General features: G+C 40.5%; 1 protein-coding gene across 2 annotated transcripts in view; it reads left to right on the top strand.

The window, feature by feature from the left end:
• The first annotated feature begins 397 nt into the window (after window positions 1–397).
• Window positions 398–16828, top strand: part of CCDC171 (coiled-coil domain containing 171) — a 425369-nt gene continuing 408938 nt past the window's right edge. Inside the window, exons 1-2 of one of the 2 annotated variants that reach the window (XM_011990859.1) lie at window positions 398–692; window positions 6989–7144. Coding sequence is in view for 1 of the 2 variants with exons in the window: in XM_011990858.1 (XP_011846248.1) it covers window positions 7101–7144 (44 nt within the window). In the remaining variant the exon portion in view is untranslated. Of the gene's footprint in view, window positions 997–6988; window positions 7145–16828 lie in introns of both variants that reach the window. The other variant, XM_011990858.1, reaches the window with a different exon arrangement.

Here is a 16828-nt window from a genome sequence, read left to right on the forward strand (position 1 = left end):
GTTGCTGTGGCTCTAAAGATGGGCAGAAGAGCCAGTTTCAAAAAGCAGGATCTGGGATCCGATCTCTTAGGTTTTTATTCAGCAGGCAGGGAAAAGGGGTTAGAAGCCGGAAATCTGCATTTCCACACGGCTCTGGCGACTGAGACAGGAAAGCATGCACCTCACGCTGAACAGCCACAGCAGCGCGTGGGCAGTGCGCACCCTCGCGGGGACGCGGAGCTCCTGGAGCGGGAGCGCGTGCAGTCTCGAGCCCGCCGCTCCCCAGCAACGGCGCATGCGCCCGTTCGTCCCTCAGCGAAGGCGCGCTGCTTGGCGGGCGGGCTCTTCCAATCCGAGCCAGCGTTCTCGGAGTACGTATCCCGGAGCTGCAGGCTGAGGGCTGCGGGAGGCGGGAGGAAGAAGCGGGGCCGGGCTTGAGTTGTGTTGACCTTTGAAAGTCTGGGAAGGTCTGCGAGAGAAGCCGAGTGTTTTCAGCTCCGGAAGTGGCAGTTGTAAACTTCACCTCCCGGGGGCTCGTCCCCTCTTGTACCCCTTTGCTCTTTGTCCCCCTCCTCCCGGGTCCTAGAGTCCGTCGTGTTCCTACAGTTTTTGCTCTTATCCCCGTGGGCTGCCTGAGCCTCCTTCTATCCCTGAGACTTCGAGCGGCTCTTGGGGTCTTGGGTGTGCAGCATGGATCACGCGAGACCCCTGAGGTAACCGCACGGTGTGGGGCCTTCGAGGCGAACGACCTGGGAGGGAGGTGTTGAGAGGGTTGTAGGCGCCCCTGAGTGAGTTTGGGGCGGCCCTGGGACTTTTGGCGTCGCCTTTGGGGCACGCCTCCAGCTCCTTGGGCTGGGTCTCCCCGCCCACCTGGAGGAAGATCTGCGTGGAGCATCCTAGCCGGAGATCGCTGCCGCTCTACCAGAGCGCCGGATAGGGACCAGAGGGGAGGCAGAGGACCGAGACTTGGAGCTTCTTAGGTTTACTGCTGCGGAGCGCTTTCCTTCCCGAGAATCAGTAATCCCCTCGAGGATAGGTACCACGTCTTTCTGCCCCCTCTCCCCTTTTTAAATGCCGGCCACACACTAGACACTCTACAAATGTTTGATAAACGAGAATGAGTTGTGCTAGACTGTCACCTGCAGCTTCTGCCTATCCTCCAAGTCTCAGAGTCTGAGAGACTTAGAATCTGAGTCGGCTGTGCGTTTTCCCTAAGCTGTAAATTTTCTGCAGAAATGGAGCTTTTTGAATTTTTTATTCCATTATGATATTGATCCTAGGAAAATACGTATTTCATGTATACATTTTATGTAAATAAGATAAATACGTCTTTATTAGAAAGAGTTGGTGTCCAGCTCTTTTGAATACATGACATACCGATGTTTTATGGTTTTCATAATATTGGAGAAAAGAACATACGCTTTTGTCACTTGTTTTGTTTAACAGCTAGTGCCTACTCTCAACAAAACAATGGTAGAGCAGAAGATGAACATGGTTTTTCATAAAATGCAGAGGAAACAAAGGCGGTGCAAGCTGCTAAGAGGAAAGATGAAGGGCATAGTCTTAGTTTGTAGCGTTCTGTATTAGTCTTGGCTCAGCCATTTATGAGCTGCGTCCCCGCAGGCAAATCACCTAACCTTCCTAGGTGTTAGGTTCCTTATCTGTCAGATAAGGAGGATGGACTTAGTCTCTAAAGTCTCATTTGATTCTAAAACGTTTTGGTTGTCTCAGTCCCTTGGTCTTGGTCTTGTTTTGATGTTAAGAACCAAACTTTCCCTTTAAAGGTTCATTATGTAACTATACTGAAAAACACTTCCAACACAGGTGCGGTTACTAATGAAGACAGCATTGCATAGTGAAAGAGGATGGACTTAGCTAGATGTGGATTTGAATTCTCATTCTCTGGCTGATTTTTTTTTTGAAATGGAGTCTCGCTCTGTCCTCCAGGCTGGAGTGCAGTGGCGGGATCGGGGCTCACTGCGAGCTCCGCCTCCCAGGTTCACGCCATGCTCCTGCCTCAGCCTCCCGAGTAACTGGGACTACAGGCGCCCGCCACCATGCCCGGCTAATTTTTTGTATTTTTAGTAGAGGCGGGGTTTCACTGTGTTAGCCAGGAGGGTCTTGATCTCCTGACCTCGTGATCCGCCCGTCTCGGCCTCCCGAAGTGCTGGGATTACAGGCGTGAGCCACCGCGCCTGGCCTCCTGCTGAATATTTTTACACAAATTACTCAACATCTCCAAGCCTCAGTTTTCTTATCTGTGAAATGTGCATAATAATCTTACAGAGGTGAAGGGATTAAATGAAATAAGGAATGCTGATCTCAGTATCTGGCATATAGTAAGTGGCTCAGTAATAGGAGTTTCTATCTTTTCATCCACCCATCCGTCATTTTTCCTCTGATCTGAGCAGACACACTAAAAGATGAGTACATTTGGGATGACCAACTGAAGGACTCAGATGTGAGGTAGAAAAATTTTTTACCAGTAGTGGCTCCGAAATCTCAAGTAGATTCGCCTTTCTGGCTGGCACCTCCTCTCAGGATGTCCGAATCACTGATCCCTTGGCCTCAATTACCCTTTAATCTATTTTAAAAAATGCTTCTCATTGATGAATGATATACATAATATCCCATCATCTATTTTAGTAGGAATGGTGAGATTAGTTCAATTCCACTATCAAAAAAAGATTAATCTATTAATACATTAACATAAAAAGCTAATTTGAACCTTGCCTTTCTTTATCTATCACTGCTACAGGATGGCCTGGTTTTGGTCCAGACCTGTGAAGGTGCTATTTGGATTGAGAATCGACTGAAGGTCTGAGTAATCTTTTGTTCAGAAGACCATGGCTTGTCAGTTTGGATATGGGGAAAAATGATATTTTTAAGAAATCTCTAGCAAAGAGCAGAAATACTTCCCTGACAAGTGAGGTCTTACATGCTTCCTTGGATGGGATGAAGTGTGTCTTGAGGGCCAATAGCAAGGCACACAGCAGAGCTCTGTAGTCAGTTAACTTGGGTGTAAATCCTGACCCTCTCACTAGAGATGTGAGAGATGTGACTTTGGGCAAGTGATTGAATATCTGTAAGCCCTGGTTTCCTCATGTATAAAGTATGGATATTAGCATTATCTTCCCCTTGGGGTCGGTGTAAAGTGAAATGAAATAATATGTAGAAAGTTTTTAGTATAATGCCTGGAGAAGGGACTTTTGTGACAGTTGGAATGATGACAGCAGGGAATGACTTTGTGTCATACAGTTTGTTCACAAATAATGATCAATTGAATATTTTCAAATGGAAAGTAATATTTATAGTTAAATATTGAAGAAGAAAAAGGCTGATTTTGATTGCATGTCATAAGGAATTTTTAATTACTCACATAGTTTGGCCAAATTGTGTATTTTAACTTTGTGGAAGTTTCAAGTAAAGTCAAAAATAAATACTCTAAGGGCACTGCAGTTCGTTAACTTAGCTTCATATTCCATTGACATTTTCATTACTGTACTGTAACTCCCTACTTGACTGTCCTCATCATTCCTTGCCTTTTCACCTGGTGGAAGAATAGGAAGGAGGTTTTACTGCACCTTCTCTGCCATGCTCAATTGCATGGGAATCCTATCATAGTTCAAATTGAGCCACTGACCATATCAACTTTGGTCCTTCATTGATTTAGTCTTCCTAGAACACACAGAGAGGTAAATCCTCGTTCTCTATGTTATCAGGAGCTGATATCGGCAAGGAAGATGAAGTAAATTTAAAAAAAAAAGAAGACTTGATAAAAGACACACAGGCAGAGCTGGTGTGGAAACCCATTTTCCTGTCTTACCTGTCTGTTACTCAACTTTTTTTCACCTTAGGTTCAAGATGCTGCCTGCAGTTCTTTGCCATGTGGCCTCTTCCATAGGCAGTTCACAGCATGACACTTTGCCTTTTTTTTTTTTTTTGAGATGGGGTCTCACTCTGTAGCCCAGGCTGGAGTGCAGTGGTGCAATCTCGGCTCATTGCAATCTCTGCCTCCTGGGTTCAAGCAATTCTCCTACCTCAGCCTCCCGAGTAGCTGGGATTACAGGTGCTCACCACCACGCCTGGCTAATTTTCTTTATTTTTAGTAGAGACGGGGTTTCACCATCTGAGCCAGGCTGGTCTTGAACTCCTGACCTCGTGATCCACCCACCTCGGCCTCCCTAAGTGCTGGGATTACAGGCGTGAGCCACTGTGCCCGGCCTGACACTTTGCTTCTTTAAGGCCAGCAGGAGATTGTCATTCAGTCTGCTAAGATAAAAGTCTTATATAATGTAATCATAGGAATGGCATCCCTTCATCTTTGCTGTATTCTACTGGTTATATATCAATGAGCTAGAAGTAGATGAAACTTGCTCCTGAGCTATGGAAGATGCTATCTCTCTAGAGGACCATTCAGATATGAAGATGTTAGATGCCAAAATAATGCACTGAAGTATGATGATTAACCTTATTGAAACAATTTTATTAAAAGTTTGATAACTTCTTCTTCCCACACTTCTCTGCCCAATATACAAAAACATGATTAGGGCCCTAACTATCTGAAATTATTTTCCTAAGAGATAAATAGAGGTCTGTTTATGCCTGTTGTGCCACCTGTGTGTGTGTGTATTTAAACTTTTCAACAAAACAGGAATATTTCATGTACATGCTTTTGTGCTTTGGACATTACTCTTAAATACAGAAGGGTCCATTCCTTCTAGGTTCTAACTCTTACTTTCATTCTGAAGGAAGTTTCCCTGGGGTCTGACCTTTAGGAGCGTGGTGATAAGGTGACAAGATTTTGGGACAGTATTTGAAGAGCTTGATAGAGATTCCTTGGTGCCCCCCACTTAATAGCTGAATGGCTTTGGGCAAGACAGTTGAGCCTCTCTGAATCAGATGAGTTTTCTTAAAAAGGGAGGATAATAACCCTCAGGTAAGGTAACTTACAGTTCAGCTTTATGTGTTATCAGTGGCCTTGTAGAAGGAACTTAGACTTCAGTGTTAGAGAGTTATGAGTTGGAATCTTGGTTCTGTAAGTCTGCGACTTTTTCAAGTTACTACTTTTTTGTTTGTTTGTTTGTTTTTGAGACGGAGTTTCACTCTTGTTGCCCAGGCTGGAGTGCAATGGTGCGATCTTGGCTGACTGCAACCTCCGCCTCCCAGGTTCAAGTGATTCTCCCGCCTCAGCCTCCTGAGTAGCTGGAATTACAGGCATGTGCCACCACGCCCGGCTGATTTTGTATTTTTAGTAGAGATGGGTTTTCTCCATGTTGGTCAGGCTGGTTTAGAACTCCCAGCCTCAGGTGATCTGCCCGCCTCAGCCTCCCAAAGTGCTGGGATTACAGGCGTGAGCCACCACACCTGGCTCAAGTTACTTTTAATCTCAGTCTTGGTTTTCTTGGTAGAAAAATGGGATAATCCTTACATTGCAGTGTTGTAAGGATCACAATTCTATATATAAAATACCAAGTACAGTGCTTGACGCTGTAGTAGGTGCTCAGTAGATGAATGATGGTGGATTCATTTGTCTACCACTATTTCCCACCTAGTCTTTCAAGTCCCTAGAGAGATGGGATCTCCCCATTCCCACATCATCTTGGCCAAAATTCCAACCTCTGTCCTAGGTCAGACTGTTCAATCAGCCACGTGAATCACTGTTGTAAAGATCTTTTGGATCTATATGTAGGAGCTGTTAGTCAGTTCTCAGCACTGAGATACAGTCTCCATCTCAGTCTGCTTATTTGTTTTATAGTTCCTTTTTTTTCGTTGATCTCCCTGAGGTCTAGATATCTCCATACACCTACAATTTCATTTATCAATTATTTATTACAGCTTTCCCCTAGACTGAATCACCCCAAGTATCACTCACTGCCTTCCTTTATCAGGGATCATTGTATTTTTTCAGAGAGTTCTGTGTTTAGTAATATAAATGGGTGGTGGCTGGGCACTGAATATGTGCTGAATATATTACTGGATTTTAAATATATGAGATTGATACAGTTATTCCCTTTATATGGTTGAGGAAACAGGCCAAAGAGTTTTAAGTAACTTGCCCAAAGGCCACATACTTGTAAGATATTTATTAGAGTCTTAATTAAGATCTTTCTGAGTCCAAAGCTTACGGTCTTTCTTAGGATTCCGAACTTCCACTAGGGACACCAGGAGACCCTTTTGGCATATTTGTATTTGTGTGTATTTGGGCTTAATTATTGTTATTTCTCTGTTTAAAATGTTTACCCAGAGACTCCTAACACTGTGGTAAAGTAACTTACTTTGGCTCTGTATAATTTCAAATATCTCCTGTAGAAGAAGGTTCCAAAAGGTAGGCCAGAGTAAGTGACAGATACTCTTCACTTCCCTTCTTCCTCTTTGATTGCTTGGGAGAAGGACTTTGAAAGTTATCATGTGATCTTTTGGTTGGGAATACCTTGTCATCTTTGATGTCTCATTTATGAAAAAGGCTTTGGGGACCCAAAAATGTCCCTGGACTTCATTTTCTTTCAAACTGAATTTTATGCCCTAGAGATAGGCACTGCATACTCTTTTTATGTTTTCAAGAATAAGTTTTTACTATTTAGATAATTTGTTTTTCATTTGAGAAAATAATCTAATAGTTTCATCATTACTTCTTTCTTATAATAAGGAACACCTTTTTAACATTTTGTCATTGTTGTTTTCAATCCTTTTTATTTTAAAATTGTTATTAGACAAAAATATTTTTTAGAAATGGTTTCACTATGTTGCCCAGGCTGGCCTCGAACCCTGGGCTCAGGTCATCCTCTTGCCTCAGCCTCCGAAGTAGCTAGGACTACAGGTGCATACCATGATTCCGGCTTCCAATCCTTTTTGAAAGAAATATAGTAAAACATTATAGCTTTTTGGAATACCAGTATTCATGTGTGTTATACAATAATTTAAAAAATACAAATAAGCCAAAAAACAAGAAAAATCTCCAATACTATCAGGACTCAAACTGCTATTGTGTCATCTACTATTTTAACAGACCTTAGATCATCTAACCTGTAAGCCACAGACATCTTGGACAATTTTAATCACCAAGAAAGAAATATGTCATTAAGAAACAGCGGGATATTTTGAAAGAGTTGGAAAACATCATGAATTTGAATACTTTAAGTAATGGCACTGGTGATACCCAAAGGTAAGCCTCTAGTCTCTCCTTTTAGTTGAAGAATGCTTTTAGTTGCAAGGATCAGGGAGAAGTCAGTGGTTGGTAGAGCTAATTGTAAGAATTCTCGTGGGATGGTAAGGGGAGTAGAAATTCTGTGGGACTGAAGGAGCATGAATGAAGCCTCATAAGAATTGGAACTGAATCTAGAGACTTTATGGGGATTTTGTGCTCCTTTATTAATTTGGACCACAAAAGTCCGTGTGTCTGAACTTCCTCCTGTTACTAGAGACTTGCTTGTTCTTTTCCACTACTCTAAATCTTTCCATTGTATTTTTTCTTATTTACAATTCTGTTTTGTTTTCTTTAACCTCTGTGGCTTTAATTCCTCTTTCTTCATTGGCCCAGCTCTAATTCATGGCTACTGTTTAAGCATTCATTTAGTCTTAGCTCCCGTGGCTGTTTCACTTCCTTACTTGGTATCTCTCAGTTTACCCTCCGAGAAGTAACACCTAATTGCTGTTGCTCATCTTTTTTGTACCATTGATTTCTGCCTTTGGGTGTGGCGCCTACCTTTAGTTCATTCACCTTTGGTAGGTGGAGTCTATAATATAAAACTGGACCAAGTAGGGTAGTGCCACTCTCTCCTAAGTGTGCTTTACAAAGAAATAAGTACTGAAATTAAAAGTAAATGTTTAGAAACTTTTATAGTCATGTAACAGAGTAATATTCTGTTTGCTGAATCTAAGAATAAAACATTTGGGGTTGTATTCTGTTTTTAAAATTTCTTGAAAAATAATGCATTAAATATATTTTACAAAATCATCATGGGGTGGGGTAAAGATAGTCCCTCCTTATATTTAGTTTGAGAAGGACTGATCTAGACTGCGTTTTCAGCAAGGACGTGTGGGTGGGACAAGTACCAAGACTAACATGTAATTTACCTGTAAATTTGCTACACAAATGTTTTCCACTTAGCTTTTGAAGCTACTCACCCCCTAATTTTTTTTTTTTTTTGAGACAGAGTCTTGCTCTATTGCCCAAGTTGGAGTGCAGTGGCGTGATCTTGGTTCACTGCAACCTCCGCCTCCCAAGTTCAAGTGGTTCTCCTGCCTCAGCCTCTTAAGTAGCTGGGATTACAGGTGCCTGCCACCACGCCTGGCTAATTTTAAATATGTATTTAAAAATTAGAATATTTCACCTTATTTAGTATCCTGCTTTTTCAATTTTGGGGAAACTTCTTGCCACATCAATATATCATAATTTTAAAATTTTTATGAAGTGGGGTCTTGTTATGTTGCTCAGGCTGTCTGAAAACTCCTGGCCTCAGGCAGTCCTCCTGCATCAGCCTCCCAAGTAACTGGAACTGTAGGCATGCACCATTGCCCCAGCTTGTCATAATTTTTAATGGCTAAATTGCTTTTTGTAATTCTAGAATTTGGATACAGTTATTTAAAATCTACTAATCTACTTTGTTTCTGTAGATTTGCCTTTTCTGAACAATTCATATAATTGGAATCACATAATATATGGTCTTTTGTGGCTTCTTTTACAGGGCGTATTCCTGAGGTTTGTCAAGTTGTAGCATGTAGCAGCACTTCGTTTCTTTTTGTTGCTGATAGTATTCCATTGTGTGGATATGCCACATTATGCCCATGTACCAGTTGACAGACATTTGAGTTGTTTCCACTTTTTGAGTACTATGAATAATGCTGCTGTGCACATTTGCATATGTCTTTGTGTTGACATATGTTTTTGTTTCCCTTGAGTAGATTCTTAGGAGCAGCAATGCTGTATCATATAGTAAATTTATGTTAAAATTTTCAAGAAACTGCCAAATTGTGTTCTCAAGTGGCTGGATCATTTTATATTATCACTAGCAATAGTTGAGGGTTTCAGTTTCTCCATATCCTGACCAATACTGGTTTTTATCTGACTTTTTCAATTTAGCCATTTTGGTGAGTGTGAAGTTGTATGTTATTGAGGTTATAATTTGAATTTTCCTGATGATTAATGATGTTGAACATCTTTGCATGTGCTTTTTGGTCATTCATATATCTTCATTGGTGAAATGTCTCTTCAGATCTTTTGTTTATTTTTAAATTGTGTTATTTATTTTCATGTTATTGAGCTTTAAGAGTTTATGTATATTTGGAATGCAAGTCCTTTATCAGATATCTTATTTGCTGGCCTGGTGCAGTAACTCATGCCTGTAATCCCGGCACTTTGGGAGGCTGAGGTGGGTGGATTGCTTGAGCCCAGGAGTTTGAGACCGGCCTGGCCAACATGGCGAAACCCCATCTCTACAAAAAAGTATGAAAATTAGCTGGGCATGGTGGTGTCCCTGTGTGGTCCCAGATACTCCAGAGGCTAAGGCATGAGAATCATTTGAACCTGGGAGGTGGAGATTGCAGTGAGCCGAGATCCTGCCACTGTACTTGAGCCAGGGTGACAGAGCGAGACTTTGTCTCAACAACAACAAAAAAGATATATGATATGCAAACATTTTTCTCCTGTTTAGTGGCTTGACTTTTCATTTTCTTAATAACGTCTATGGAAATGCACAAAGTTTTTAACTTTGATGAAGTTCAGTTTATCAGTTCTTTTCCTGTAGGAGTTGTGCTTTTGGTTTCGTATATAAGAAATCTCTGGCTGGGCGCGGAGGCTCAAGCCTGTAATCCCAGCACTTTGGGAGGCCGAGACGGGCGGATCACGAGGTCACAAGATCAAGACCATCCTAGCTAACATGGTGAAACCCCGTCTCTACTAAAAAAATACAAAAAACTAGCCGGGCGAGGTGGCGGGCGCCTGTAGTCCCAGCTACTCGGGAGGCTGAGGCAGGAGAATGGCGTGAACCCAGGAGGCGGAGCTTGCAGTGAGCTGAGACAAAAAAAAAAAAAAAAAGAAATCTCTGACTAACTTAAGGTCATGAAGATTTTTCTTCTATGTTTTCTTCTAGAAGTTTTATAATTTTAGCTCTTATATTCAGTGCTCTATTTTAAGTTACTTTTTGTGTATGGTATGAGGTCAGGGTCTAAATTTGTCTCTTCGCATGTGGATAGACAGTTGTTCCAGCAGCAGCATTGTTGATAAGACTCACCTTTCCCTATTGAATTGCCTTGGTACTTCTGTTGAAAATTACTTAGCCATGTGTAAGTATAGGTTTATTTCTAAGTCTTAACTCTGATATATTGATCTACATGTCTGTTCTTTTTTTTTTTTTTTTTTTTTGAGGCGGAGTCTCACTTTGTGTCAAGGCTGGAGTGCAGTGGTGTGATCTCACTGCAACCTCTGCCCTCCGGGTTCAAGTTGTTCTCCTGCCTCAGTCTCCCGCATAGCTGGGACTACAGGTGCCTGCCACTGTGCCCAGCTAATTTTTGTATTTTTAGTAGAGATGGGGTTTCACCATCTTGGGCAGGCTGGTCTTGAACTCCTGACCTCATGATCCACCGGCCTTCGCCTTCCACAGTGCTGGGATTACAGGTGTACATGTCTGTTCTTAATCCAAAACCACATTGTCTTGATTACTGTAGCTTTATAGTAAGTTTTGAAATTAGGAAGCAAACGTTTTCCCATTTGTTCTTCTTCAAGATTGTTTTGGCTATTTTGAATTCTTTGTCTTTCCAAATTTTAGGATTAGCTTTTCAGTTTCTGCAAAAATGTCTGTTGGGGTTTTAATAGGGATTATATTGACTATGTAGAGTAATTTGGGGAGAATTGCCATTTTAATAATGTTGAGTTTTCCTTACATGAATGTGAATATGGAATGTCTTTCCATTTGTTTAGCTTTTCAACTTCTTTCAACAACATTTTGTATTTTTCAGTGTAAAAATCTTTCACTTTTTTTTTTTTTTTTGAGACAAGATCTTGCTCTGTTGCCCAGGCTAGAGTGCAGTGGCATGATACTGGCTCACTGTGGCCTCAAACTCCTGAGTTCAAGTGATCCTCCTGCCTCAGCCTCCTGAGTAGCCAGGACTACAGGCATGTGCCACCATGCCTGGCCAATTTTTTTTATTTTTGTCGAGACAAGATCTTGCTGTTTCTCAGGCTGGTCTTGAACTCCTGGCCTCAAATGATCCTCCTACCTTGGCTTCCCAAAGTGCTGGGATCAGGCATGAGCCACCATCCCTGGCCTTGCATTTCTTTTGTTAAATTTATTTTATTCTTTTTGATGCTGTTATAAATGGGATTGTTTTCTTGATTGTTCATTGCTAGTATATAGAAGTATAATTGATTTTTGTATATTGATCTTGTATTCTGTGACCTTGCTGAAATTGATTTTAGTTCTAGTCTGTTTTTTCCTTTTTTTTTTTTTTTTTCTGAGATGAAGTCTCGCTCTGTCGCCCAGGCTGGAGTACTGTGGCCGGATCTCAGCTCACTGCAAACTCCACCTCCCGGGTTTATACCATTCTCCTGCCTCAGCCTCCCGCGTAGCTGGGACTACAGGCGCCCGCCACCTCGCCTGGCTAGTTTTTTGTATTTTTAGTAGAGACGGGATTTCACGGTGTTAGCCAGGATGGTCTCGATCTCCTGACCTCGTGATCTGCCCGTCTCGGCCTCCTAAAGTGCTGGGATTACAGGCTTGAGCCACCGCGCCCGGCCTTAGTCTGTTTTTTCTTAGTGGATTTCTAGGATTTTCTTTCAGAATCATGTCCTTTGTAATTAAAGACAGTTTTACTTCTTTTCCAGTATGCTTGCCTTTTATTTCTTTTGTGTTGCATGATTGCACCATCTACATCTCTAGTACATCTTGACTAGAAGTTTTAATAGCAGATTTCTTTTTCTTGTTTCAGATCTTACAGGAAGCGTTTAGTCTTTCACTGTTAAGTATGATGCCAGCTGTAGGCTATTTGTAGATGTCCTTTTTCAAGTGTGGAAATTTTCTTGTAGTTTGTTAATAGTTTTTATCATGAATAGGTGTCGGATTTTGTCAAATGCTTTTTCTGCATCCATTGAGATGATCATGTAGTTTTTGTCTTCTATTTAATTAATTAATTAATTAACTAATTTTAGAGACAGCGTCTTGCTCTGTCACCCAGACTTGATTACAGTGGTCTGGTCATACCTCACTGCAACCTCAAACTCCTGAGCTTAAGTGGTTGGCCTCAGCCTTCTGAGTAGCTGGAACTATAGGCACTTAGCCTTGAACTCCTGGCCTCAAGCTATCCTCCTGCCTTGACCTCCCAAAGTGCTGGGATTACAGACATGAGCCATCATACCTAGCCTCTTTATTTTGTTAAAATTGTGTATTACATCAATTAATTTTCAGATGTTATCCCAATTTTATATTTTTGAGATACATCCTGCTTAGTCATGTTGTATTATCTTTTTAAGATGTTGCTGGATTTGGTTTGCCCGATTTTTTTTTTTTTGAGATGAAGTCTTACTCTGTCACCCAGGCCAGTGTACAGTGGTGATCATAGCTCACTGCAGCCTTGAACTCCTGTGCTCAAGTGATCCCCCCACCTCAGCCTCCCAAGTAGCTGGGATTACAGGCAGATGCCATCATGCCCAGCTACTTAGTTTGCTAATGTTTTGTTGAGGATTTTTCCATCTGTATTCATGAGGGATATTAATCTGTTTTCCCCTCTTGTGATAACTTAGTCTGGTTTTGGTATTCGAGTAATGCCAGGTTCATAGAATGGGTTGGAAAGTGTTTTCTCCTGTTATGTAAAGATTGGTATTATTTTTTCTTTACATGTTTGGTAGAATTTGCCAGTGAAGCTATCTGTGCTTGGGCTTTCTCTGTGGTTAGATAATACAATATCCTTATCTGTTAAAGATCTATCCAGATTTTTTATTTCCTTTGAGTTAGTTTCAGTAATTTGTGTTTTTCTAGGAATTCATCCATTTGATCTGATTTGGTTAATTTGTTGGTATACTGTTATACAGAGTATTCCCTTATAATCCTTCTAGATGGTAATGATGTTTCCTTCTTCATTATTTTCATAATATGAGTTTTTTCTTTTTTTTCTTTGTCAATCTATCCAAAGGTTTATTAACTTTATTGCTCTTTTCAAAGAACCAAATTTTGGTTTCATTGATTATCTCAGTTTTATTTTAGTCTTATTTTAAAAATTAAAGTTATGTATGCACATTATTTAAATAATCCATTGTGCTATAAAGTTTATTTAGTGTCATTACAGAAAACGGCAGTACTAATTTCTTTGAGGCAAATCCACTTTCTAGATTCCTAAAAACAATCATTTTTTCAACTTTCTGAGGTGGTATTTTTCATCTCTTAAAAATTTTTTTCATGTTGTTAATTGATTTTTTTAGTTTTAAGTGTTATCTACTGACGTCCTGGTACAGAGGATCATAATTTAGTTCTCATTCCTGCCTGCTTCCCATTCTGTTCTCTTCATTTAGTGATATTATAATCTTAGATTAGTTATTCAATGTTTACATTATTGTAGTTATGAAAACTAAGTTGAGCCCATGTAGTAGTATTCAGTGACATTTTTTACTTTCTTTTACAATTTATTTTGCTTGGATTAATAATTACCTGCTTTCTTATTTGGTTTGTTTACTTAGTTTCTATGAACTTACCAGGAATTCAACTTCATGCTCCAAACAAATTACATAAATCTCTCTCAATATGTTTTTTGTCTTCTTCTTCTTCTTGTTCTTCTTCTCCGCTCCTTTTCCTTCTCCTTCTCCTTCTTCTTCCTTTTTTAAAGACAGCATTTTGTTCAGTCACCCAGGCTGTAATGCAGTGGCATAATCATGGCTCACTGCAATCTTAACCTCCTGGACTCAAGTGATCCTCCTGCTTTGGCCTCCCAAAGTGCTGGGATTACAGGTGTGAGCCACTGCACCTGGCATGTTTTCATCTTCTTAAATAAATCACTCCTGGAGGCTTTGACCAGTCCTGCTAGAACAGATTTCCCTTTAAGTGCTTTGCTGCACATGTGTCATCTTAGTATTTCCTCCCATCACTATCCTGGAAATCCCTCTGCTGTTTTCTTGTGTTGAGTACCCAACTTCTAGAATCCCATGTCTTTCTCTTTCTCATTTTGGTGGAGTAAATGTTCCATTAGCCTCCTGAGAAAATTCATGGGAGATAAATATTTTGAGGCCTGGCAGATCTGAAATTGTCTTTCTTATAGTCTTGTCTTTGGATGGTGACTTGTTGGGTATAAAATTCTAAGTTAGAAATGATTTTTCCCTTGGAATTTTGTCAGGCATTGCATCATTATTTCCTAATTTCCAGTGTTTTTGTTGAGAAATGATGTCAGACTTTTTTTAAAAACTTTTATTTTAGGTTCAGGGGTACATGTGCAGGTTTGTTATATAGGCAAACTCATGCTATGGGGATCTGTTGTACAGATTATTCCATCCGTCACCCAGGTACTAAGCCTAGTACCCAGTAGTTATTTTTCTGTTCCTCTTCCATTTTTTTTTTTCCTCTGCTCCTCTTCCTTCCCACACCCTTTACTCTTAAGTAGTCCATTATTTTTTTCTTTGTGTCCATGAGTTATCATTTAGTTCCCATTTATAAGTGAGAACATGTGGTATTTGGTTTTCCTTTCCTGGGTTAGTTTGCTAAGGATAATGGCCTCTAGCTCCATTCATGTTCCCACAAAAGACATGATCTCATTATTTTTTATGACTGCATAGTATCCTATGGTGTATATGTACCACATTTTCTTTATCCAGTCTGTCACTGATGGGCAGTTAGGTTGATTCTATGCCTTTGCTATTGTGGATAGTGCTGCAGTGAACATTTGTATACATGTGTCTTTATGGTAGAATGATTTATTTTCCTCTGGGTGTATACCTAGTAATGGGGTTGCTGGGTTGAATAGTAGTTCTGTTTTAAGCTCTCTGAGGAATCACCACGTTGCTTTCCAGAATGGTTGAACTAATTTACATTCTCTATCATTAGTATATAAGTGTTCCCTTTTTTCCTGCAACCCTGCCCCCATCTATTATTTTTTGACTTTTTTTTTTTTTTTTTGAGATGGAGTCTCGCTCTTTCGCCCAGGCTGGAGTGTAGTGGTGTGATCTCAGCTCACTGCAACCTCCTCCTCCCAGGTTCAAGCAGTTCTCCTTGCCTCAGCCTCCCGAGTAGCTGGGATTATAGGCGCCCGCCACAACGTCCAGCTAATTTTTGTATTTTTTAGTAGAGATGGGATTTTGCCATATTGGCCAGGCTGGTCTTAAACTCCTGACCTCAGGTGATCTATCCGCCTTGGCCTCCCGAAGTGCTGGAATTACAGGCATGAGCCACTGCGCCTGGCCTTATTTTTTGACTTTTTAATAATAGCCATTCTGACTAGTGTGGGATGGTATCTCATTGTGGTTTTGATTTGCATTTCTTTAATGATCACTGATACTGAACTTTGTTTCATATGCTTGTTGGCTGCATGTATGTCTTCTCTTGAAAAGTATCTTTTTATGTCCTTTGCCTACTTTTGAATTTTTTTTTCTCATAAATTTAAGTTGCTTATAGATGCTGGATATTAGACCTTTGTCAGGTGTATAATTTGCGAATATTTGTTTCCCATTCTCTAGGACGTCTGTTTACACCGTTGATAGTTTTTTGGCCGTGAAGAAGGTCTTAAGTTTAATTAGATCCCATTTGTCAGTTTTTGCTTTTGTTGTGATTGCTTGAGGCATCTTTGTCATGACATCTTTGCGTGTTCCTATGTCCGGGGTGGTATTGCCTAGGTTGTCTTTCAGGGATTTTTAATTTTTTAATTTTTTTTTTTGTGACGGAGTCTTGCTCTGTCTCCCAGGCTGGAGTGCATTGGTGCTATCTCAGCTTACTGCAAGCTCTGCCTCGCGGGTTCATGCCATTCTCCTGCCTCAGCCTCCCAAGTGGCTGGGACTACAGGCGCCCACCACCACGCTCAGCTAATTTTTGTATTTTTAGTAGGGATGGGGTTTCACTACGTTAGCCAGAATGGTCTCCAATCTCCTGACCCCATGATCCGCCCGTCTTGGCCTCCGAAAGTGCTGGAATTACAGGCGTGAGCCACCGTGCCCTGGCTGTCTTTCAGGGATTTTTATAGTCAAACATATTTCTTAGTCTTTTGTGTAAAACCTATTTATTTCTCTCTGGACTTTGGAGGAACTACTTTTTTGTTCCCTGTTTTCTGAAATTTCCATGCATTTAACCTGAGCTCTTTTAGTAGGCCCTTTCAGTTTGAAACTTATATCCTTCGGAATCTGCCTATTTCCGTGGATTTGTTTCTATGATAGTTTCCTCCCCTTCAGAGAGACATTATAGTGCAGTGGTTAAGAGGATGTATCATGGAGCCAGGCTTTCAGGGTTGAATTTCAGCTCTGCCCCTCACTAGCCCTGTGAACTTGGGTCATAGGGGTCATAATAGTACCAATCTCATGAGATTATTGTGAAGAATAAATAGGTTTATATATGTAAAATGCTTAGAACAATGCTTACAAAATAATAAGACTATTTAATGTTATAAATTTATATTTTCTCATTCTGCACCTTTATTTAGATTTTGAACGTCTTGGATAGTCTTCTAATTTAAAAAATTTTCAATTTTTTCATCTCCATCTTTTTGCTTTATTTTCTGGGAGATTTTTCTTTTATTTTTATTTAGCTTTTCATTTTCTTAGTTTGTGTTTTTGATTTCTTTTCTTTTTCTTTTTCTTTTTCTTTTTCTTTTCTTTTCTTTTCTTTGTTTTTTTGTTTTTTTTGAGATGGAGTTACGCTCTTGTTGCCCAGGCTGGAGTGCAATGGTG

The sequence above is a fragment of the Mandrillus leucophaeus genome, unplaced genomic scaffold, assembly GCF_000951045.1.
Source record: "Mandrillus leucophaeus isolate KB7577 unplaced genomic scaffold, Mleu.le_1.0 Scaffold384, whole genome shotgun sequence".
Lineage (NCBI taxonomy): Eukaryota > Metazoa > Chordata > Mammalia > Primates > Cercopithecidae > Mandrillus > Mandrillus leucophaeus.